Source organism: Apteryx rowi, unplaced genomic scaffold, assembly GCF_003343035.1.
Source record: "Apteryx rowi isolate R43461 unplaced genomic scaffold, aptRow1 scaffold_96, whole genome shotgun sequence".
Classification (NCBI taxonomy): domain Eukaryota; kingdom Metazoa; phylum Chordata; class Aves; order Apterygiformes; family Apterygidae; genus Apteryx; species Apteryx rowi.
In genome coordinates, this window is record NW_020451271.1 from 1,956,528 (window position 1) to 1,983,101 (window position 26,574).

At 37.4% G+C, this 26,574-nt stretch overlaps 1 protein-coding gene across 1 annotated transcript in view; it reads left to right on the forward strand.

Annotated features, from left to right (window-relative positions):
* The window catches only part of NKAIN3 (sodium/potassium transporting ATPase interacting 3), a 339,777-nt gene that overhangs the window by 166,914 nt on the left and 146,289 nt on the right, over window positions 1–26,574 (forward strand). The window contains exons 2-3 of the mRNA XM_026054704.1: window positions 11,378–11,515; window positions 21,194–21,274. Coding sequence (XP_025910489.1) covers window positions 11,378–11,515; window positions 21,194–21,274 — 219 coding nt within the window. The remainder of the gene's footprint in view (window positions 1–11,377; window positions 11,516–21,193; window positions 21,275–26,574) is intronic.

Here is a 26,574-nt window from a genome sequence, read left to right on the forward strand (position 1 = left end):
GAGGATGCTCATGGGATGCTGTGTATGTATCCAAGCTACAAGATCAGATATTTTATATTAAAAAAATGGTACTTGGAAAGAAGGAAAAAAAAAAAAGATATAGTGCAAAGGACATGCCACAAAGTATCACTGGTTTCTCACAGGCAGAATGTTGCCTGGTTCCATAAAGATTAGGAGATGCAACTTGATGTAAACCAGTCCAAACCCTGCATTATGCTTTGAGAGTTTATGGGATTTCAGCAGATGGCAGGCTAAACTGCTGGAAACATTAAATATTTTTGATTATACAGAAGAATGAACAAAGAGCAGTTTTGTATTTGTTATTTTCCAAACAATGGAACTGCTCTGAATGCTGCTGCCTTAGGTCCAGCTACTTCAGTTTACCTTTTTAGCAACTGTAAATTGACTTGGTCAATTATAATGTCATGAACAAACTCATTTGACTTGTTCTTTCCTGGTGTGAGCTGGAGTGCTGTATTATTTCAAAGAGGTCAGCTGGGCTGCCTGTGAAGGTAAGACGAAGCTCTAGAGGAAGAAAAAAGGCAATGATAAAGAAGGTTATTGAAGAGACTCAGGTGAATTTGCTGCTCCCTCCATCTTTTCCTCTCATCAAAGAAAAGGCAACAGCTTCTTCCACATGTGGAAGTAGGAGGCGCATCTTCTGCCCTTACTACATCTCCTCTTGGCCAAATAATTCATGAGGTTGAGGATTATTGTTGCTGTGCTGTGAACAGGAAGGACTTTTGTCTGTTTTATGTGGCAACATGAAATGATATAGTGTCAGAAAGTTTTCTAATCTATGTTGGATTATGGTCAAAGGATCCATATTTGTTTCTGGTATGCTTGAACATTGCAGTTAATACCAAATGAATGAACTGCAATGCAGGCACTGAAATCTTTAGACATATCTTTCGACTTCTGAGCCTGTACTAATCTGCTCTTCTTTCCCTTGTGCATCTGGAGAACCTAAGCAGCTCCAATCTCTGTTTCTTCTATTTCTGCATAGCCGGAACTCCAGAGAGGTACTAGAGAGAAGTTTCTGGGAAAGAAAAGTAAAGTTATTCCTGCAGGAGTGAGAACTCCTCACTGCTGTGGGAGTAGGCTTTATTCTACGGCTCAGATTAGGGATAACAGGAAGGACATGATTTTTATTTCTTTGCTGCCTGGTTTAATTCTTCATTTTTGCCTGAAGAGAGCTTGGTGATTTAAGATGGAATATACAGTCTCTTTGGAACCACAAACCTAAATCGTAGCAGAAGATTCACCATCCTGTGGGAAACCATATGTTTCACAAGGCTTGTCATGAGCCATTCTGTGCCATGTGATGTTTTATGCCAAAGCTCATATCAAACAATTTGAATCAGTTAAACTCAGACCTTGAATGAACTCTGTCAGACTCCTACTGAATTCTGAACACACATCTTCCTTAGTCATGTAAATAGAGCTCCATCTGGTTTAATTTGTGTCTTCTTTAGGAGAATACGTTAAAATCTAAGGGTTTATAGGAAATTAAAGGCTCCTTGATGTATTTCATAAGACTGGGGGGTTGTTCTTTGGCCAAAAGGAGTATGCCTCATTCCCTGTTCATCTCCTAACGGCTCTAAATACTGTTTTATCTACCTTATGGAGATTTCAGTTTGACTCATGCATTGCAGTCTGGGTGCCCTTCCCACAGCGTCTCTCTTTGCACACTCACAATCTACCTGTTTATTCATGTCAGGAGTGCATTGGGTTCTGATCCTGCAGTAAGCATTCTCAGCTTTTTGTTTTTGTTTTTGTTTTTGTTTTCTTCTTTTTTTGGCTGGATACCATCATCATCAGAATCTAGGATGGATCTAGGACTGTCAGCATCACTGCTATCCAGTGCTGCCATCACCAGTTACCTCCTCTATGCCTTACTACTTCAAAGTAATAGTAAACATTTCAGTTTCTCACCAGTGTTAATTTCTCAGTACCTGCTTTGCCTCACCATTCCTTAAGTAGTGATTAAGGAAGTCTGTAAAGCTTAAAAGTTTTACTGAATGTGTTAGAATATGCAAATAAATGACTAAAATTATGATTAAAAGAAGTTATGATTTAAGGATATGAAGGGGTATGATGGTACAACAGACAAAACGGTTCTTTTGGATTAAAGCCATGGCATGTGTAACGTGTAATAACAACAAAAAAGACATATCTTAACTTGCTTTCCCCCTTTTTCTGGTATCTTTTCACATGAACTTTATCATTCATAATAAGATAGAAATCTTTAAAGGTCTTTAACCTATAACCATCTCTTATGCCGTCTTTTGCTGTACATGTGCTGGCATTTAAATAAAACAACCAAGGGAGTCTTAAATGTCATTATAAGCACGTTCATTCCAGCTGTTTGTAGAATTGTACAGGTCAACCAGCCAAGGGGCTTGACTTTAGTGTTTTGGGATTGGTTACAGCTTCATTGGAGGATTGAAATTCAATCTTAAATCACTGTGCTGTAACGAATTGGCGCTACGGGGTTTTATTACAGTAGTTGGCTTCTTCCCTATCTTGGCTACCCATGGACTGTAACTGCATTTTTATAGCGTCTGTTTGGTACAGATGTAGTAGTTAGCCTGGGGTATATCGTACTGGCACCCGTAGTGTTCTGGGAAGCGAGATTTGATGCAGCCTTTTCTATCACTGAAGTCAGGGTACCCTGCAGAAGAAATATTAACAGATTCTCCCTTCCACACTGATGAGATTCTTAAATAATTCGCTATCTCCATTCTGAGCCAGGTCCTGCAGTCTTGCCTCAATCACAGCTGTTGCTGATTTCGATGGGACTTTTGTTTGAGCCAAGACTGGAGGCTCAGGCCCAATTTGGTGAATGCACATAACACCCTCATATCAGACACATCACTCTAAAGCTTCCTGCACATCACTGGTATAGCTACAAGGTTTTTGTAGTACACATGATTCGGAAAACATTTTGCCTTTAAGAATTAACTTTGTTTTGTGCCTGTCTGATAATATTAGATAGTGCTATTAAAAACAAATTATTATTTGTTAAGATGTAGAGAAAAGTATGTGCTAAGGAAGAGAATCCTTTCAATATCTTATAATTACTTTTATTGATTTCTAAGATTTGGCATTTACTAGCTCCCTTTACTATACTCTGGACCGAATTCTCAGGTGAGATCAACAGTTTGCTAGTAGCAGTGGCTGGTTCTGAGACACTAATATAGTGCGCTGACTTTCAAAAACAATTGAATGTATACTGCTTGCTATTTACACGTGTTTTTCCTTAAGATATCTTTTTCTCAAAGAACTGCTAGTAGAGTATATATGAGTGACATTTTTTTCCTTCAGAAAAGTATTTAGAACTCTTTTGTCCAAGTGATGTCTTCAGTAATATTGCATACTATCACTACCATTCTCCTTAAATGAACTTATTCAGTAAAACACTTACAAGAATATTGGAAGGACCATTACCTCGTACTTAATATTTTCAGTTGAATAGTTGATAAATAAGAATAATGTTCCTTGATGAAAGGCAATGCAGACTCCCTTAAAAAGAAGGACTTTTCTTGTTTCATATCTGCCCTTCTTTTCTTTGTTTCTGTTCTTTGGCCTTCGCTTACCTTTGCTACAACTCTTCGTACTGAGCTCTTTCAGCAATGATGCCATATATTTCTTTTGCGTTATATTTCATCCAGTCTCACAGCTACCCAACTGACAGCCAATTACCTGTCTGACCAATACTGCAAAGGCACTTTTGGTATTAGACCATCAGTTTTTTTCTTTGACAATTACTTGTCAGAAAGCTAGCAGTTTCTCTTTTGTCCCATGAAACTGAACTTACTATAAATACTAGTGGTTTACTCAGAACCTTCCTTGAAATTCAATAACCTTCATGCCACATAATCTTATAAATGTATTTAGTGAGCTATTATAAGGGATTACCATCTTAAAATCACCCCAAAGCTAGTATTTCACCTAGACAAGTGAATTCAGATGATTAAAAATCTAATGGGAATCTCCTCTGTGGTAAGATGATTGCTTTAACTGTCACTGAAGGTACAAAGAAGTGATTTATGTAAAATTTTAACATTGCATTGGAACATAGACTGCACTCATCTTCAGTTATGAAGCCTCTGTTGGAAGGTGGTAACTCACAGGTAAGGAAGCTATAACCTTTAGCAGAAGGACAATAACTTCCTAAATAGCGTAATTCAATCAAGAGTGATCATCTGACACCACCCTCCCACTCCTCTGTTATAAACCGGACATTTCTTTCATGTTAAATCTTATGTTCCTTCTTCCCGAAGTCAAACACATCAGTAAAATTCTGAAGCTATAAGGGAAAATATGGAATCCATATAAAAGCATTTTATGCTTTATTGGTCAATCTTTGACTCAACTAATTATTTTTTCCCTGTTTCTTGCTTCGGCTATTAGTCCTTTGTTACAAATTCTGGATTTTAACATTTGATAAGTCAATATTTTACTTTAAAATAGTGGGGTTTTAGCCAGACTAGTTTGAGAGTTTTTTGATGATTTTGTTTCCCTTAGATTAGAAAGTGCTTATTCTCCAAAATAATTCAAAAGAAAGATGTGAACATTGTGGATTTGCCTCAAGGTTTTGCAAAAATGTTTTCTCAATGAAACACCTGTCAATAAAAAGCAAATCTTATCTTTAGAACCATTAGTTAGTATGTATGGTGAGCTGGGCCTTAGAACTTCTCCTCTGATAATTTTTAGTATTATCAGCCAAAATGGAGTCTTACATGCATAATTCAATTGTTTTAGGTAATTCCTGACTTGAACTTAAAATATGAGTCCTTTAGACCATAATTTTGGGATTTACCATTTTTTGTATACAACTTTCTTCCTTTCTGAAAGCTGGGAAAACACACAGTTGATGTGGGAATTCCTATTAATTGTGGGAGAGTTTAATTGATCTTAAAGTTGTTTTTATTTCAAAGATTTCAAAGCCATACAGTTATACAACTAGGAAACTGCAAATGCTTAATTTCATGATTACTGTTAGATTACTTGAATAAAATTTTGCTAGATACAGAATGGACACTTTACTAGTTGTTATAATCACTTATTACTTATARTTGCTTACTGTAATTACTATTACTTATTGTCTTGCTTGACAAACTGAAGCAGATTTTTAATAATCAAATGCAGAGGAGATTATACTTTCCCAGTCTTGTAAAATCAGTGACTTATACGGTGTCAAATTTACAGATATTTCTATATGCCATTAACATTTTATTTTTATATGAAGCCATTTTATATTTTTACATTTATGTTAAGCCTTTTAAAAGTCTTTCCTTTTGTTTTCCATGAGGTTTCTGATGGAAGAAGGAATTAAGTTTTTACATTCATTTTGAAAGGCTGACTTCCTAACTCTGCTGTGGTAGCACATCACTCAGTTTCTAATATGTATTTCGAAAGTATAATAGGACCTGAGCATTTATAAGAGGGTTTTGTTCCCTAGGGGCTATTGGTTGGAACTTGCTCTTAATAATATCTTTGATCTCTCTGTTCACTATTCTATTCACCAGGAATATCTTGACAATTTTTTTCTGCAGAGCATTCCTGTCTGCTGCCTCACCCTTTATTTTGTTACTACTTCACCATAAGCAGCATATGGGGCACTAAGGCTACAGCAGCCATATTTCTGTTCAAGATTTCCCAGATGTGCTGTACAGATGATCTGGTTATCTACCTAAAGTGAAGAAGCTCAAAATTCAGACAGGTTAGCTGACCTCAACTTCTTGCTCTTAACACAAAAAGGTTTGGCCATGACCGGATGAGAAAGTTCAGTCTAGATGTGCAACTTTAAGGCAGCCCAGTGCTGCTGTTTCTCAGTGCCCTTTCCTTGCACTCTATTAAACGAGGGACATAGGGAATGTTTGATAGACTCAGTGAAACAAAGAGGTAAAATAACATGAAAAATGTGGCACATTCTTCATTAAGTGATCTGACACAGTGCCACTAGAGCATTTCACTGCTAGTGCCAGTCTCCTGAGCTGTGCTCTTTACAATGTAGGATTGCTGCTGCTGATGATGAATAACAAGGCACTGTATAACTTCCTTGGGAGCACTGATAAGAAATATTATTTCTCCTTTTCCAAGCATTGTTATGATAAGAAAATGTTATTTCCTATCAACTTTGATGTTCTTTATAAGTATTCATGAAAATTTTTTACACAACTGGACAGCATTTTCACTAAAAACAAACCCCAATATTTAGTTTTCAAACAAACTAAAACCCTCTTCAAAACCCTCTTCTTTTATTTGCCAGAGAGGTCCGGGCACTTTTTCCCCTTTTATGTTAATCATTAAATAACAGCATCAAACAACAATTTATGAAAGAAACACCTAACATTTGTTGGCTTGGATACAACTAGCGCTGGAGCTGCTACCCTTTACCAACACATGTGCCTGCTAAGAAAGTGATGTGACTTCTTTGCCTCCTTCTACCAAACAGTAAACCCCCCACAGTATCTCAGTCACATCAAACATACTCCATCTCACCAACCTCGAGATCCTTCTGCCCTACTAACTTGCAATCTGCCACTTCTATCCATGGAACCTGAGCCAGCTAATTTTGAAAACCGCTGCCTTGCCTTCAGGTTTAGTTATTCTGGCTTTTCTCAAAAGAATCTAAAAATAATGATGAAAACAGAAATTCTTTTGGGAAAAAATGTATTTGGGAAAAAAGGTCTCTTTATTATCAAAATGTTTTTGGAAAACACTTCAAAGCACTCACAGACACGTAGCTCCAAGTTCTTACTTGAAACTATCTTTATCATAATGTCTGCTCCTTTCCAATTGCACCACATAGCATAAGCTCCTCTAATAGCTGCTTGTGTCTACGGGGATTCTGGATCTATGCAAATACAGATTACTGGATCTTCATGTCTGTGTAAAGACAGTCTGTTATCGTGCACAGCAACCTGTGTCCATTCCATTCTGTTTATTTCTGTGCAATAAATTATCTAAATCATAGACTGGATTAGAGGCAGCTTTTATTCACTGGCACAAAGCTAAGAGGTCTGTGGCTTTGACCTCTGTTTGGGGATTCCTTTGGGTAAAATAACAGAAATAAGAACAGAAGCACTTATCTCTATTTAGTGCATATTCCTCATGGTATAAAGAAGCGAGAACTAAATATGTTTCCTTTGTCATTATCATGAATTACTAGTTTTTTAATTTCTATCTGCAGTGTCTGCAAGAAGGTTGTATAATTTAGAATAGAATAGGAATTTGAGTAGGATAGACATGCCTCCTACCTCTCTCTTTTCTTTAAGTTTTTTTCTCCACTAATGTATTCTGTGGGCTTCAGGAATGAGACAAATTACTCTGTGTTGGCAACAAGAACAAAATAAATGAGACTTAGCTGCACAGGAAAGTCTTACTGCATAGCCCAATGGTGAGAGCACTTGTCAGTGGGAAAGGAATGGTGCTATATGTTTGGCTTCCTGCTCCCAGGACTCTTTCTGTATTTTACATGCTGTCACTGTATATAAAAATAAAAAAAGAGCCCTGCAGGCAAGAAATAGTAGCAGCTCTCTGAATCCCAGATAAGTCCTCTAAGCAGTAGACTATAGACTCACTTTTTTGCTTGTACTCTCTTTTTTCTTTTTTTCCCAGTGACACAGCTTCAAGTAGAAGCTGTCCCCTTTGATGCCCTAGGGTACTTCCTCTGTAGGTAGCAGTAGAGGAAATTGAACCTCATTCCTCTATGTTTTAAATGGGTGCCTTTGCCACAGTAACCCATAAAAGGGCTAATTTTTGTTTTGTATGTGTACTTATACATATGGAGTATATACACATTTGTATATTTGGGAAGAAACTTGTGACCACCATTATATTTTGTGGGAGTCCAGTCCTGTTTGGTGTTCTCTGAGCTTGCTTGGCAGAAATCAGGGAGATACACATGAAGGCAAACCTTGTTTCTGATCCAGGTTGGTCATGAGCTGAGTACTAGGCCCATTAATATTGGTCTGTTGGAAAAGTGCAGTGGCTGTGTTTGTTGGCATTGCAGTAATATGTCTTTCAGGCATTAAAGCACTTTAAAGTCATACAGGTCAAGCCAGATCTACATAGCTCTGAGAGATTGTTCCTAAGGACCAAATTAAGGAGGGATGCACACTATATAGCTGCACTCACATCTGTGCTGCAGACTTTTGTCTTTCAGACTGCTGTAGGTGTTTGAACACAGCATAAAATGTCTAAGAGCAGCCATCTCTTGCAGCAAACCATCTGTGTGAAATGACTTTCCTCAACTGCCACTCCAGCAGAGCCATATGCTCTCTACACAAGCAAATTCAAGTGTGCCTGGGGAAGCAGCCAAGCAGTGGCATGCCATTGTGCGTGCTTAGGAAGTTCCCTCATGTTAACTGGGCTCATTCTAACCAGCAGTCTCCTGAAATGGTCCCCCAAGGACCAGGGACAATTTTGAGTAGGTAGTTTGCACACAGCCACCCTGTTTCAAAGACAAGGACACTTCACTAGAGGGCAGGGGGGCAATTCTAAGCCAGCTGGCTACAGTGTCTGGGAGTATTTCAGGTATGTCATTAAGAACTAGTATGCATAAACACACATATCTGCATGCATATGCAAACAAATGTACAGCCCATAGTCCATGCGCTTAGTTTCATTCCTGGTAAGTCCTATTGCTTGACAGGGGAATGGGTCCAGTTCTTCAGGGAGAAGAAACCTTCTCTCTCTTTCATAAGCGAAGGGTTGTGAAGCAGGGCCCAAAACACTGGGTCCTTAATTAGAGCAGCTCTGGAGGTCAGAACAACCTGGGGCATGAGACCTCGTTACCAAATGAGCTTAAAAGTACGTAAACGATAACAAGTAGGAGTACAAGTATATGGTTTTTTTGGTGTGAGAGAAGAGATGGTGTTGGCTACGTAGGAATCTCAATGAATGGCAGGGCTGAGGTGGCCGATAAGCAGATTCTAGGCCGATTTGGCAACTCTGTTCTCGGCTCTTTTGGTAATGTCAGGGCTGCAGGAAGAAAAGGGGGAGACGCATTGTGTCTAAAAGATAGTGTCCCATGAATGATGTGGTGCTGTGCTGACCCCAGAAGATCTCCACTTGCAGTGGTAGGAATGAAACAGGCTCTGGCCCTGGCCATGGATGTGATAAATGAGATTCCCACGTGATATAGGACATAGGAATCTTAGTACCTTGAGTATTTGAAACTGTCTACCATATCATGCATGGGATTTGGGGCACCGTTGTATTGCACTGTGTTATGTATCCTGTGGTTTAGGGAAGCTACATGGGTATTCACAAATGTTAGGTCATGTAAATTGTCTGAGGGAGCCCATTTGGATAGCGGTTGAAAGACTGAGTGATTCTGAGGATTCCCTGGTGAATTCCCAACTAGGCCATTACTATGGTGCTCCTGAACCTGCTATAAGGTGAAGACACCATGAAAATGATACTAGAGTCATTGCTTTTGTGTACCAGTTAGGAAGCTCATGTACTTTTAGACGAGGTAATGACTGAGTGTGGTTTCCTGGATTGCACCATTAGGGACTGAAATTCTGCTGAGGCCCGTGTAAATATGTCATTTTCTGATTTTGGCTGTTAACTTCTGTCTGCCTAAGGAAGACAATTAATTGTTGACTGAGATGATACAGGGCCATGAATAAAGGAGAAGGGAGGGCAGAGTATGAAGTAAACAAATGCAGGATAGAAAACTAATGCCACATGAGTCAACAACTTCACTCATGTGGGAGTGCTGTTCCCTTTGAGACTCTCCCTTACCTACAGCATCAAAAAGAATAAGATTGTTTCTCTTAAGAAAGTAGCATCTTTTATGGCCGACAGGCTAACATCCTTTTAATATTAATAGTCTACTGTGTGATGATTGATTTAGTTGTTTAGATTTATCATATTTATTAGCCTCAGCATAGAGAATAAGATTTTCATTACAGATGTATGGAATGATTTTTGTACAGGAAGGATGGATTCTTCTGTCAGCTACACCAAGCCACATCTTGTAAGTGAGGACTGAATCTGGCCATTGTGTGTAAAATGAAATGTTTTGTGAAATACCCACATATGATAATAGTTTGGTTGGTATTCATAGAGCCATGCATACTCCATCTGTCTTGGTTATAAATATTTTAAGCGCATATTTCAGTAAATTTTAAAGTCTGTAACAATGTAGTAAAATCAAGTAGAAGCGTAATAAATTCTGTCAGGAATAGAAACTCAGTTGTTGCTCAGTAGGATTCTGTTTAGCTGCTCAAAAATGTCTTGCCACAGAAAGAAAAATATTGAACCAAGTTTAAACTTCAACAAGTGTGCTGCAATGAAAGCTGATCTCAATATCTTTAGAGCAATAGGCTGGATGGTCAAAAATGAGCAGAAAATGGATTTGCAGAAAAATCATAATGCTGCCATTGATGTGGATGTGTTCAGAAACTGTCGTACGGGATGGGCAAGAGGAGAATTTTAATCGCAGAACCACCTGCTGATGCAATGGGGAAGGCTGCTGCCTCTTAACTCCCTCCCCTTCGACACCCAAATAAATCCACGCCCAAAGTACAAAGCGTAGGGAGCAAGAGGGAGAGAATCATTAAACTGCCACTGTGTCCTTCTGATTTGCTGTACCCTAACAGCCTTTGGGCAGCCTGCAGCTGGCTCTCAGGCTGGCAGTTTTGGAGCACCTCACTCCAAGATCTTCCAACTTTCTACAGCACTGTGCAGCCTTTCATTCCCTGATCCTGCTTCCATGCCTCAGTTAGTGAGGAGTTTCCAGCAGTCTTTCTCAATTCCTGTATTAGGGAATTCCCACAAATGTACCCACATAACTAGATCTGGGATTCTATAAGCTTTCTCTGCCCTTTTTGGCCAAAATATCTGCCTTCAAGGAAGACTTGCAGTCGGTCTGACTGAGACTAAATATAAGAAAATGAAGGCATGGAGAAGGAAGGAGCATGATGATAATTCAGTAACTATAACAAGGTTCACATGAATTTGCTCTAACTAAGCAAGCATCTGTTTTAGGCAAATTTTGTATTTAAATAAATATTTTTAAGCCTTGCAGTTTCCAACATACCAGGATAAAAGAAAACCTGCCAATATTTGAGTTGTGAGGTAGTTTTATATTACTTGAAGGTTTTACAAATATTTTCTTGAATTAAAGTTTCTCTCAGTGCTTTATCACTAGGAAATCTGTATGCTGACTAGTAGCTACATTCAGATACCAATATACCGGAAACACTGACAAAGAATACACCCAACAACCATAGTTTCCAGAATTTTGCCATACTCCAGTCTGGTGAAGCCTGGAGCAAATAATAAAAAAAACTAATATTATTCTGACTCACCCATAATTAAAATGTGGATGTTCTGTTTATGTGTTTTCTTACAGCTGGCAGCACTAGAGAGACAGATCTTTGACTTCCTTGGTTTCCAATGGGCTCCTATCCTTGGCAATTTCCTACAAATAATAGTTGTCATTTTGGGTTTGTTTGGAACCATCCAGTTTAGGCCTCGGTATATAGTTGTGGTAAGTCTCCTTTATTATCTATTATATTTACAATTGGTTTTAAAGCCGTTACAAAGCAGAATTTTCTTAGGCTTGAAGACACCCAGTGGTCCTTTCTGTAAAAACTTTTGAGGTCTCTACATCTTTTTGCAAATTTAGGAATACTGAGTGACATTTCTGAGATTTTGGAAGCTATCAAGAATGGGTGATCTAGAGAAAGTTCTACCAAGTGCTTAACTGTGATACAAGTTCTTGTGTTCTTATTTGCGATACCATTAAGATTACTAAAAGAGCTTTAGATGGATCATGGGAACATCTACAATTAGACTAAACATAAATTAAATTAAGAGAAGAGATACAAATTGTTGATCTTTTTTCTATAGACAACCTGAATCCATGGCCATTTGAAAAAATCTTTTATTATGATCAGGTCAAGTTTACCTACGTCTTCATCAAATTGATAGAAGCAATTATTGTAGAAATTCCTATGGTCCTGGGACCCATAGGCTCCAAAAAAATCTCCCTCTTACTTATGTCTAACTTCACCAAGACCTATATTTATGGCCCTGACCCTAAACTGTTGTAAATTGTCTCTGATGTTTGCAACTTGAAGCTCCACAAATTTCTTCCTATGTTTTCAAAATAGCCAACAAAAAAAATCTTTCAGAGCTATAAGGAGAACTGCCATCAGAAATATCCATGTTCCTCCCCCACATTCTCTCCTTAATGTATGAATATTACACCTTTACCTGGCAGTGTCTATATTTGGACATTTCAGTTATGTTGTTAGTAATGGATTTTAAGCAGCTAAAGTATTTTTTTCCTCACAAAAGAGTGAAATAAATGTCTCCTGGGGAAAACTCATTAAACAAATACTTAAAAAGCTTCATCTTTTCTAGTCAAGCCTGGAATCCTGTAATTCTTTGTCATGTCTTAAAAGAAAAAGTGAACAAAAGTGCATCCAAGGTAACATTGAGGTTCTCAATACTCACATTATCTAAGCTTCACAAGCAGACTATAAATAATTGAAAATGGATTGATGTAAATAATAGCATTTTTATCTAATACCTGTCATTGGAGAACTGGGCAGCAGGGTACCTACATCCATATATTGATGACTCACCCTTCTGCTTCATGTTTTCCATTTTATATAAGAGACAGTTGAGGCAAGTGAGGGTAAGTACCTGTAAAATTACATAAGAAATTGGTGTCTGAAGTGCAACAACCCAAAACTTCTTGCCCCTCAGGTGCAGTTCTGCTGTTCAGCAGTGGAAGCTCTATTTTTGTTTTCTGAATGAAAGGCAACAGATGTTGACTGCTTCTCTGTCTTTTCCAATGTAAATGATCATTTTAGAATATATTAAGGTTGTTTTAGAGTAGAGGCAGAGAACACTATAATTAAAGAATCACCCCAACATGATATTTTATTCTCATATTTAACTGAGCTCACAATCTGATCTTAAATTTAAGCATATATTTAGGTGCTAAATGTTATACTCAGTGTGAATACTCACTACTTGAGAAGGTCAAGACTTTAGAACAGCTTGTATCCTGACTAATGTAAGGCTCCCAGTGAAGTAGGAATAGATTGAGCCAAATCTGAAGTCTGAAGAGTGAACGTACACAAGCTGTCTGGAACCAGTCTCATGGTTTAGCACCAGCGGAAGGGATATCTTTCATGCTTCCTCATTCTTCCCCAGTTTTCCTCTCTCTGGCTAAATATTTCTCCAAATCCCTCTCTAGCAATTCTGGTGGTAGTCTACTGGACCCTTTCGTAAGTCGATTCAAGTCCTAAGACATCAGAAAACCAACCTAGCAAAAAGTGGAGAGTTTTTTGCTAGGTTGGTGAGTTGAATCCAGTCTGGGGGGTTTCAGATGAGTGCCTGGGCCAGCATAAGGCAGGGGCTGGGACTGTACAGTGTCACAGACAGCAATGCAGAGGTGGAGGGGAAAGGAGGAGATGCAAGACAGCCCATGTCAGTAGCTACAAACTTGGCAGCTCAGCCTTGTGTTTAGCTTCACCCTCAGGCTGAATTCAGTGAATACCTCAAGGCAGCCTAAGTAACAATTTTACTCAGCTGCTGCTTTCAGTCCCTGTACTGTTCCTTCTTTTGCACCAGCACAAGTGTTTGTGCAGTCACTTGATAAACTGGCAAACCAGAAGCATATCCAGCTGAAAAGCAGCTGTTTTCTTTTGCTATGTTAATTTAAGTGCAGGTCGGCTCCCTGACTTGTTTTACTACATGATTTGTTCCAGCATAAAGGAGAAGGTGAGAGAGGGGAAATGGGAGCAAGCAACCAGAGGAAGAGGGAAAGTGCACCAATTCTTTCTGCAGCAGTGCAGGCTTATGCCAGCTTACAGTGCTCATTGAACTATAGCCTGAGGATCCTCCAGTAACACATGCTCCCCCAGAAGCTGTTCTTCCTAGGGCTCTGCCAGCTGCAGCTGGGCTCTGCCAAAAGCAACTGTCCTCAGAAGCCCTAAAGAAGTCTGTGGTACAGACAGTAAAGACCCCTTTCCAGTGCCAGCTCCAGGCTGTCTTCACCAAGGGAAAAGGGAATCTGAAGGTGTTTCTCCCAAGGAAGGACACAGACTGCCTCCCTGATTCCAAAATCATACTCTACTTGTTATAGAGGTAAAATTTTACCAATGGTTTCAAATACAAAATTTGTTTAATGCAAATTTTAGTAGTCCTGAATTTCAGTATTACTTAGGGACAATAGGCAGAGAGGTTTTCTGCCTGGGCTTTCAGTGGTGAATTAGGCTCCAAATTCATTGAGAAGCTTCATGGGCTTCCAAGTCCATATCTGCATCTTCAACTATATCTAATAGTCTGCCTGTGGTTCCTGTTCCATATTTGAGTGAGAATTCAGTTTGCTTTGGCAAAAGAAATGTGTTGAATCATGCTTTTATGTAGTCCAATTATGTAAGCCAGCTTCTGGCTCAGATTTACTTAAATCCAGTTTAATTGGAAGAGTAACCAAATACTTCAGGAAAAGTATTCTAAGCATCCATTATCTTTTCCTTAAGACTTCCCCTGAAATTAGCTTTGCTAGTGCATTTGATCCTGTCTGAGCACAAAAAAATGAAGTAATGAAAGAATCGTGTCATATACAATAATAGGTCAGTGTCTACAGATAAGTGATCTGTTGCATATGTGTGTATTTTGTCCCTATGATATTCTATCCTACTGTGATGGAGATGTTGACTTAGGCTGGTCAGCTCCAGAGGCCTGCTTTGACCTCAACATACCTTTAATGTATTGTATGGGTGAGGAAAGCTGTGACTGGAGGTTTCTCTGTCTAGAAACAGAAGCTTTCACTCTGCCATCCTATGCTGCCATGTCACTTTAACATGCAGCAGGGATGGGAAGGAAATGAATAAATATGTTACATGTGCGGCCTCAACTCAAGATAGTTCAGAGTTAAGAATGAATCTGTTAAAACCCTCAAGATAATTGTGATTGCATGTTACTCAGCTTTTTTGTGTAGCAATGTTATTGCCACTATATGCATAACTCTCCTCTCTCCTTTCCTATGTCAGAACTGATGCCAATACAAGATTGGCTTCGTGTCGTGCCATAACATGAAGCATAGGTACACTGCAGTCAAATATGAGGCTGTAGTTCTGCAGAAAGAACTGAGCATGCTTTTGGTGCAGGTACCTGGAGCCACAGAGCTCAGGGTGGTCAGTGTGTTAGAGGGTGGATAAACACAAAAGCAGCCGGATGATTCTGAGCTCTTTTGTTGTCATTAAACCCAAGCTAGCTAGTTTACACTAGCATTTAATGTCTACATAAGTTGCAGTCATTTATTTCAGTGCAGCGCAAGCATAACCATTATAAAAGAAAAGTCTGAGTAAAGAAATAAGTTTTGCTTCATGCCTTGAGTGATACAAAATTCAGACTGAGAACTTTCTGCCGAATAAATGCCCCACTCCCTGCGAGCTGCAACCCAATGGCTGACTCATGAAGCATCTCTGTCAGCTACAACTGTCATTCCAGGTAGTGTCTTCAAAGGTAATGTCTGAGGTTCTCAGTCTACAGTCCTACAGATCTAGGAGTATAAGGACGGTGATAGAAATAGATATAGATCTGGAATTGTACTTGCTCATACGTAAAATTCTGAGTCCTCAGAGAAGCTTAGAAAACAGAGAGAGAGAAAGAGCAAGAGTCTTAACTCCAAATGTCCTGATTAGTTAAATCCAATAATTATTTTAATAGTTTTTGTGTTCATTTCTAATTTGAATCAATTTTGTTGAACAATTTGGCCTGTCACTAAGCAGATGTGTTATTCTCAGTACTTGAGTATATTGTGGCTGAATTAAATCAGTCCAAAGTTCCCAGGGGACATAAAAGTGCAAAGCTGATTCCTAATTTCCTGTTATTAGCTCATTTGAAACTTACATAAATGTTTGCAAAGAAGAAGGAACAGATAAATCTGAGTTCTAATTACAATGTAACATACCAGTCACACAGCTCCGGAGTTATACTGTGATCCATTTCCCTGTGCATGCTTTTTCTTTCTTGACAGAACTTGCCATCACTGGCAAGATTTTCAGGCTGTTAAAATTGATTAAAGATGATGACAGAATACTTGTTAAAGATTTTTTTGTTTTTTTTTTTTTTCCCCCTCCTTTCTCCTACTTCTGATATGGAACTTCAAAAGCCTTCTGAATGATGAGTCGTATAACTAAGATTACACAAACCTGGCCCAAAGCCGAACATAAATGTATTAATGAACAGTGAGAGATGAAAATAAGATGCTTAAGTAGGGGAAATCTAAAGTGGAAATCTCTACTTCACTTAGCTTAATTTATTCCTTTAAATAATGTGATACATAGGCTGCTTTCATACTGTGGCAATGTGTACACCTGAAATGCCAGAAGGCAATTTCTTAAAAAAAGAAAGAAAAAAAAAAAGATAACAGAACTACTTTATGCAGTATTCATGCAAATGCTGTGCAAACATTCTTGCCATTTGAAAATACACGTGAAATATTTAAGCACCCAAAGCTACTCCTTGAATATCCTTCCTGGTAATTCCTGAGCTGTTACTGTTCCATCATGTTAATTCATGCTACTTTTCTTGTCATGTTCCACAAAAACAATGAAGTAGGACTCTGTAAGTACTGATGCCTCTAAGGCACACCCAGGTGCTACAGGAAGAAGTTGTGATGACTCACTAGTTGCTGGTTTTCCCTTGAAGTGTCACTGAGCCAACATTCATCCTAATACCAAGACACTGTTTAAGAGGGGGTGCTGCATTTTAAATTAAATATACACTTGAGATAGTTTAGTTATTAAAGCTAAACTTATCCCACAATCCTTGTAATATTTAAACTTCCTTTTTTCTCAATAACCTTGTGACATTGTGCCTATCCAATTGCAGCCATTTCATTCTGCAAGTGGCTGTATTTCACTGGTACACAAAAAGTATTTCTGTGGCAGTCTCAAAATGCAAATGAACTGCAAAGTCAAAAGAATTATAAAAGCATCATTATTATAGAGAGGCTGACATTAAGAAAGGGGATCTGAAAGTGACATCCTGAGTTAGGCAATAATTTAATAGACATTTTACCTGTAATGTCTAGGGAGTATCCTCTTCACATGCCAAGGCACCAGATACTTCCTCACCCCATTCAGTGTGCAATCCTTAGTGCAAAAGACCAAAAGTTGGACATTCTGTAGTACATCATAGGGAGAAAGCAGCAAAGATTATCACCAGTGTCATAGCTTCTTTCAGTAGAAGGAATTTGTTAGGTGAAAATATCTAGATGATTTTTAAGAAGTAGTGCATGATGTGTACTATGGGAAAAAAAAAAAGTCTCTCAATTCTCCCCATTACTTGGACCTGTGCGGAAAATTCCGTCTTCATGCCAGATCTGGGGTTTCAATGCTGAACATGAGACTGGATGAGGAGCCAAGGAGGGACTGAACGTGGCTGGCCAAAGAACTGGGGCTACGGTCACTGGAAATGGATGGGATAAAAGTGTGCGGGTACAGCAGGACCACCAGGGTAGTATTCAGGACACGGAGCAGAGGTTGAGTTACTCAGTAATGGGACTGGGGCAGAGAAGTGCTGATGGAAGTCAGGTCGTGAATCAGATTAGGTGAGGAGCCTTGGGGGGGAAATGAGCGCTGCGAATCAGTGTGGACCTGACATTCCTGACTATAACTATTCCTCCATTGACAGCAGATGTCTGACAGCATATATAACATGTTCTCGTTCCTCTCCTCTCCTCACATGGAGGACAACAAGCTGGTACTGCAGTCCATTACTCTGCTTGCCCAAACGAGAGTCTTTGTGATAGATGTAAAATCTATGCCTCTCTTAGTGACCCAAGCAGGTGTTAGTGTGATGCTACATAATGAAATATTGTTATAATTTGTTTTTAAAGCTAGGAAATTATATGCATATAAATTTACACATATACACATGATGTTCAAAAAGCATTATCAATTTTCAGGAACAAGCACTCAAAAATTAGGAAAATATAATATTAAAGATTGCCTGTGCAATCTTAATTTGAGCCTTTTCTATATTTTCAGCTTGGAATTGCATGGATGCATGCCAATATTTTTTTATAGAGGACACTTCACTTGGAACTGACAGAATAGACATTTATTGGGTTTTCTGGTGATAGAAGCTATAGAATCCAAACTTGATTTGGAGAAAATGAAAAAGAATGAGGCATGTGGCTGCAGGATAGGAGGATATAAGTGGAAATGAAAGGATTGCTTTTGTTGTGGAGACTGTCAAAGGCTGTGCTAGGTAGATGAATTTTATCTCTGCTCTCAGCCACTGAAACCTTTTTGAACATAAAGCAAGCCACTTAAACCAAAGTTCTCACCTGCTTTCAGTAGCTGTTTCTTCCTTGTGTTCTGGGTTCTTGACCTGAGAGTTTGTAATCTGATTTGCAGAAGCACTGAATGCTCAGCCACTGCAAACTGAACACTGAGTTTATAAAGTGCCATATAAACTTGAGTGTTCTGAAAAATGAAGCCTTAAGTATCTCAGGTTGGGTGCCCATAATGTATGAATACTTCTGAATGTAATCTCTGCAAGTATCGGAACACCATTTGCATTCTGAGGGCTGTATCATTCCCTTATAACATAAAATAAATTAGTTAATGTTTGTGGTGGTCTCACACATTACAGTGATGAGCATCTTAGAAAATTTCATGAGGAAATTAATATTCTGTCTTCAGAGCAGGATCTGATTGACAAAGAGAAATAAACTATTGAATTAGCTGCTAATAAAATGTACTGAGTGAGCTAGGGTGCTTTAGAATAAAAATTTACCTATGATGATTTAATTAAATATTGTACTATATTGCACATCCACAAAGGGGGAAATTAAGATCACATTCTGACATTTCCTAATTTTGATTTTTGCTTTTGCTGTCTTAATTTTTTTTTTAATGTAGTCTTCTGTAAGTACCTATGATGCTATACAAGAGGAAAAGATGCCACTTGTGTAATCAAAAAGGCATGTTTTCAAATGTGGAGAATAACTCTCTCACTTTTAAAATTCATGTAGTGCTAACTGCTAAATATGTAATTATTATGTTCTTAAGTAAAATGGGGCCTAATTTTATAGTCCTGTAGTTCAGTGAGACAGTAGAAAGATCCTCTCTCTTGTGCCATAGCTGGGATTCAAGATGCGTTTCTGCTTCACATCTGCAATTCTGCTTCAGTAACTGTCACAACGGATAAGTAACTGAACTGACTGATCCTGACTTTGTAAAACATAGTAGCTTGGCCTGAAAAAGCACTCTGGGATGGTTTTTACCCACATGGGTCAGAGGTGTCTTTGGTACCTATGGAACAGAGTGAGGCCCTTAAGGATTTGGCTTGGTCTGGCAAATCAAGTACATCTGCCTTTATTGTGATGCCAAATTTCATTCATGGACAGATGACTGAAAATTTCCTTTTTAAAAGGTGGAATTCTCCTGAGCTTTCTGAAATCTGATTTTTATGAACAGCTAAGCCTAAATATGACTAAAATTCTAGCAGCTGGGGTGTGGGTTACACATTCATTAGTTTTGGACACTCTGCACCTGAAGTTCTTTGGACATATATTGGAAAATCTAGGGCTTACGATGAGTTACTACAAAGTCAGCAAATGTAATAAAATGTGATATCCTCTTATATGGTAATCATATTAATAGTACAGACCTTATACAGCTCTCAGACCACAGCAGCTTTGTCTATTTTATAATAATCCAGCCTTCATTTGCCATACAGCCCTTCTCTGTAAACCAGAAGAAATGGACCAGGACTGTTACTCTTATTTTCTGTATTAATTATCTACTTCTTATGCAATGGACATCTCCAGGCATCCTAAGTACCTCATAAGAAATTAAATTAAACCCGCTAACCTATTTTGCATGCAGAAACCACTGAAGTGCAAGGGCGCATAGCATATGGGGGTAATCAAACTGTGGAAAAGATCAACCTTCTTCAACTGAATCTTTTCATTATAAACTATAGGGAGGGCAAGAAAGAGGGAAACATAATTGAAAGCTGCACAACAAAGTCAAACTGACAGCACCCGTGGAATGGAAATAGGATCTGGCATATTGTGAATTAGGGTGTTGAGTTTTACTGGGTATATTGAAGCAAAACAATAGCATATTAGTCTGACCTGGTCACAGCTAATTAGACTTGCAAAGCCACTTAGCAGCAGTTCTCCATTGTGAAGGTTATAAGCATATAAATGTAAAGTGGCACTGCGACTGCGGCCTCTCATTACATTTTTTAGGTGGGTGTAGCTCCAGCGTTGCTGAGCATGCACTTAGCTAGTCAGGCATAAATGATTCTGATCTGTGTTATTTGAACAGCTAATTGTGCATAGTTTTACAGTCATATACAGGTAAACAGTGCATCAATAAGGAAATAGTACCAGTTAGTTATGCTGATGATTAAAATATAAATGATGATTTATAGTAGACCAATTAATCTCCCATTCACGCAGCGGGTGGAATATGAGTTCATTCTTGCACTCATGTAAAACACTGAAGATCACAGAAGAGATCTGGACACATCTGTCTGTTAAGGGTGCATTTTAGGCTCATGTTCATGGCCACAAGGGGTGGAGAATTAATGAGCCAGACACAGTCAGCTGAAATAATAATTTAATTAAAATACCTTCTACAGAAAGACCCTTAAGAGACCAAACTTGACTTTAATTTTACTTGTTCATTGTCAGACAAGTTCCAAATATCAGATCAACAGAGTTCCTGTTTAACTTGGTGTTGTTTTCATATGTCTTTCTTCATAATATTTTGTAGGATATAGTGCATTTGAATTGGAATATCCATTTGAATTGGAATATCCATTAACAGAGCTAAATTGTGATTTACAAATGACTTACAGTTGTCCCCCAAACTATGTTTAGGTCAGCATTTTGGAATTAATTAGTATCAGTAGAAAAGTATAAAACTGTAAAGAATAAATCTGCTTTATTGGTAGGTATTTAGAGCAGCAAAGCATATTGGATTTGTAATTTCCTATGGTTCTTAGGGGAGTTCTGCAGGGAGAACTCCTTTTCTGAGCTCTCTCTGCTTGACTGTTCCCAGAAGAACAATACTTACTGATATCAGTTTTTTTATTATTGATCTGCTCAGTATAAAGTCCTTTCATCTTCACATTTTATTTTTCTGTCTTTTTTGCTTTCATCTGGCTTTGTGTTTAGTACACGGTGTGGACTGCCCTGTGGGTCACCTGGAATGTTTTCATTATCTGCTTCTATTTGGAAGTAGGCGGACTTTCTAAGGTAGGTCACTTATCATTCTTTAGGTTTATGGGAGGGTGTTTTAATATCAGAACTCTTAGATTTTAAAAGCCCAGAACCATAGAGGAAAAATGTGGTTGTTTGAACACACAATCTAAACTTCAGAGCTCCCCTCCAAAGAGAACTCTAGTATTTGAACTTCTCTATAATTGTAAATAGTTGTATTTTTGAAGTACGTAAATGCAATGAATCTGAATAACAGTTGCTTTCTGAAGTACCATCTGGAAAAAAAAAAAAGGTATTCAGTGGAAAATGTAAGGTTCTTTTTGATTGTTGAAAAACAGACTGTGTCATTTTGAGTGAAGTTTCAAGTGTGTATGAAAAATGTATTTGAATTTCTGAGTTTGCTTTGAAAGCAGCTAAAGAAAATTACTAAGCAGGTTAATGTAATAACTTGTTGAACAAATTGGTCTCATAGTGAGAACTTTAATTCTTTATAAAAAAGAACAAATGGCAAAGGATGACTTTTTTTCACATCTGAATAAAGCTTTCCATTACTTAGCACTCAGTGCTTTAGGTCCCTGATTCCTTATTCAAACTCCTGATTAGAGCAGAAGAGCTTGCTGGAAGTATCAAGTTACATGTTACAATCATACAAGGTAGCACTTATGTTTAGCATAGGTTATATTTAGCATTGTATCCACAGTGAGTTCCATACAATATCTGTTGATTTTCATCCTACTGTTAGAAATAGATTATATTGATCTTTGTTTACTACAGTCTTATTTAAATAATTTCAGGCACAGTATGCCAGTAGCACAAGCAGATCCCAGTATTATTACTAGAATAAATGTTGTAGAATTACTAGAATTAATAGTCATAGACTTAGCAATATTAATTACCTTAATGTTAATTCATGTAATGCTTTTAGAAAGTTGTTAGCATGACTCAGTTAAGATGGGAAAATTTGTGATGTACATCCTTTATTGAGATCACCATTAAACCTCCTAGCTTTTGGATAACAACCAACAAAAATCTGGTGAAACCCATTTAATAAGATATAAAACTTAATTTGCTCAGATAGTAAATATTCCATTAAAATTGAAGCTCAAAATTAAAGCTTTTAATGATAGCTTCCTTTGGTTATAAAACTTCATAACAAAAAGCTGCAACTGTTTATTTTTTCTCAAAGTATGACATTGCTCACCAGAAGTCATGGGCTTGATGAGAAAATTAGTGCACTTCATAGATCAGAGTAAATGATAATGCTGGTATGTTCTCATTTGAAAATCTATTAGATGAACAGAAGGGCAACACACAAGTGATGAATGTCCAAAGTAATTGTTCTTTTTTTCATTTTACATTATACATTGAGTTTGTTTTTTAAGTCAATTAGGTGATGACCATCCCTACTATTTTTATCCAATTGCCTGGTAAGTGAAACTTGCAGTCTGACCCTTGAGTTAGTGAGAACCAAAGTAGAAAATCAAACCCCTTCCATTAGTGAGTGGATTATAAAACAACATATATGACTTGAAATCCTCTAACTTCCAGTTCCACCACTGTTTCACTTTTTGGTCTTTTTATTTATCACATATGACAAGTCATAAGGCAAGCAAACAGTATCACAGGTATAAGTCAACAGTTAAGAAAAATCCCTGTTTTTATTATTTATTTATGTTGACCCTAGAATTTTGGTGGAACTTGTATCTTGTGTTCTATAATTACAACATTTTGAAAAGCAGTTTCTCTACCAGGTGATACACAGAAAATTATCTCCATGGAAGTTAACTACTCTTGTACAATAGACTTCAAAGGCATCTGTATCAGGACCAAGCTAGCAATAGCAGAATCAAGAATTTTGTTAAGTGAACTACAGAATTTGGAATCCATTTAATGCTACTTGTGAAAATTATGCTAGAGATTATGTGGTCATTAACAGATAGCAGTCTTTTTGCACTGTATTCATAAAAACCTGCCTATTTACAAGTGTATGGATATTTGACACTGACTTAATTGGGACCCACATTTTACCAAGCATGTTGGCTTAAAAATTTCCTCATTACTTTCCATGACTGTGTTCCTGTGTTGTCAGATGTGTTAGAAATGTTGCTATTAGCAAGATATGTTAATGTAGTTCATAAAACAAACCCTATCAAAGGCTTTTCAAAGATGGCTATTTCCTCACTTTTGAAATCTCATCAGGGAATATTCACCTTATTCTATTCTTCCATTTTAAAAAAAGGTTTTTGTTTCTACAATTAATGTACATTGATTATAAATTTTTACTTCTGTTGACATACTTTCAGGAAAAATTATAATAGTGCCTGGCAGCTGACTGAATTTTTGTTTTTTAAGCACTATTGTGTATATTTGCCCTGAATAGAATTAGAGTAAGCTTTATCTGGAGTCAATTAATTTATTAGGTCTTCCATCATTATTACCATCAGAAAATATAACTTGGCACAATAATAAATGGAAATTTTAGTAAAATGTCTTCATGTGGAGTAGACATACAATACAGACAGACTATACTTTTCAGATGTGTTAATAGAAACCCCCCAGCAGCTGAAACTTTGTTCAGATCTTATTCTTGCAGCTGAAAGGAAGATATTTTTTTGAATACTCTCTGTTTGAATTATGCCAAGAAGTCCGATTGAAAATTGGTGGAAAATTTGAATTAGAATAAGAAGAACATGAGTAATTTAGGTCTGTCTTTGTTGTGAGGATGTGAAGGAAACATCTTTCCTTTGACTATAATGCATAATGCCCAGATTTTCCGGGTAAATTGTTTTTTTTAAGGTACTCCTTGCCTTTTAGTTTAAGGCTTATGAGTCTAGTACACCAAGGTCTTTAGGCTTTTCTTGATGAGGAACAAAGAAGAGCAAAGAAAACCGATGCCAGCCACCCTCACAGGGTCAAAAACAGCATTTGTGACTTGATCCTTTACATCCTTTCAGAAAAGTATGGCCTTTTTTGGTAAGAGCGACATGAAAAACCTTTATATTTTCAGTTGAAAACTCATTTCATGTTTTAAAATCCTTTGCCAAAAATAATTTCACACATTCTCAAATATTCTGACCCAAATTCCCACAAAGTTCCTGTTTTTAATAATCTGGAAGGCTGAATCTGAGGGGAGGAAGTTGGTGGGCAGTGGTTGGTTGGGAACAGAAAGAATATACATATGGCAGTAGGCTTGGGGTCAGGAAATACTCTTGGGTTTCTGTTCCTGCTCCAATTAAGATCATGTTATTTTATGTAATGTGGAAAAGCTTCATAAAAGAGACTGAAAACAGCCCACTCCAGAATAACTATAGTATGTTAATTAGGGCAGTCTCCTGGGAAATGGATGATAGAGATTGAAGTCTTTTCAGGCAGGCAAGGAAATAAACCTGGCCCTCCCACAACCTGGGTGTTGTAAGCGAAAGGCTGACTAAAAGATTCTTCCTGACTTAATTTATAGACAGTGTTTAAGGCAAGACGCTTTTTAACTTTCGTTATAGATGTGAAAATATAATTCTACTGCTTTTTCAGGACTAAAGAAATTGTATTTCATCAGAAATTTAAAAAAATGCCCCTCATTTTTTGGGGGGAGTTATCTTAGTTTTTTCAATTCCTTTTTTCTTTTTCTTTTCTTTTAGCAGTGCAACCCCACCAGATCACTATTTGTCTAGTACTAGAAAAAGTTCCTGTATGAGGAAAGAAATTTGCCTATATTTTTCATCTTCTACTGTCATAAAACTGAAAGTGTAATTTCAAGTGTTAACTACCCTGTGGGATAGAGATGAAACTATAATTACATGTCCTTTTAATCCTCCATTGCAGAATGACAGATTGCTACATCCATATACCTTTTAGCTGTTGGGCTCATTAGTTGTTTGGATCTTATTGTGTGTCTCAAAAGGAAAATGTATTCTAATTGTCACTTTCAAGAGTATGGACAAAATTTAGATGTATAAACATAAGCACAAATCCCAAGGACTAAGAAACAAGAAAGAAAACATTAAGAATTCTATGAAACATGTTTGAATATATGGTTTGACTACATCCTGTCTGAAACAATACCAGAAACTATGCCAGAGGCTGTCATTCTTAAGGTTTGGATATTCTTCTTAAATGTCACTCACAGAACTTCTAACTTGTATAAGCCAGTCCTCCATCCCCAGCAGTACACTATTTACTGTACTTTTTACTTTACAAAAGAGATTTCATTCATATAGTGTGTGCAGTTAATATTTCTACCACTTACTCCACTATTTGAGATCTAGATTGAAAATAGTTGTGTGTATTTGTATTATCATTTGCTCTTCCCATTGATACTTTTTGATAGACCATTTTTCTATTAATTGTTTTATTGTGGGTTACTGTCACACTGGCTTTTGTGTTTTATTGCCCTTTATCTAAGTAAATGTATATTGGCATATTTTCCTGCAGAATATTACATCAGTCAAGTGCTACTGAGACACAGGGATTTTTGGAGGTTTTCCACTTCCTCCTATTAAACAGAAAATAACTATTCTCAGTACCATTTTCTCTCCCAAAGTACCTCCTCATCTTGAGTAGTTCAGTACTCTGCACTCCTTCCCTACTGTTTTACATAACATACTTAAGCAGCTGTGCAAGATTGGTGAGTTCATTTCCTATTCTGTGATGTTTCTATTTGCTTTGCCCATTTTTCTCTGTGGCATGCTTCTCGAGTACGAACTTTTGTATTTTGTATATGTTAATTAGCAAAAAAAATCTTTTTTACATATTATTTCTTGTAAGATTTACTTTTATCAATGGAAGTTCAAAGTCTCTGAGACACCTGGCCAGCTTTAATAAGCTGGAGACAGAACTACAGACTAAATTGTGATCCAGATCTGTAGTTGGTGCAAAGCATTTTAACTCCATTGAAATTTATTCTATCGGAAGACAAAAATAGCTTAATAAATTACTTACTACAAAAGCTGTGGGAATGGAGAATTAATAGTCTTTTCTAAACAACATATTATACATTAGAATGGGGAGTGATCATGTGGACTATGCCCTGGCTACTTCTGGAATCCAATTCATTCCATGGGGTGCATGTTATTCTGGCCTTAATTATTGTGCAATTATATCTAATCATCTCAGATGGAGTAAGTTAAGCTCAAAAGTCATGCCATTTTGTAATTAAAAGAGATACAAAATGTATATTCTTGGATTCATGTCCTTTTTTTTTTTGCTGTGTAATGAGAACATGAACATTGCTTGAATTTAGGATAACAATGTGAAAGAAAAAGTGATTGTCATTCTTACTGGTGCTGATATAAGTGAGAAAAGGGAGACAATTATTTTGGCATAATTAGCATCGGAGTGCT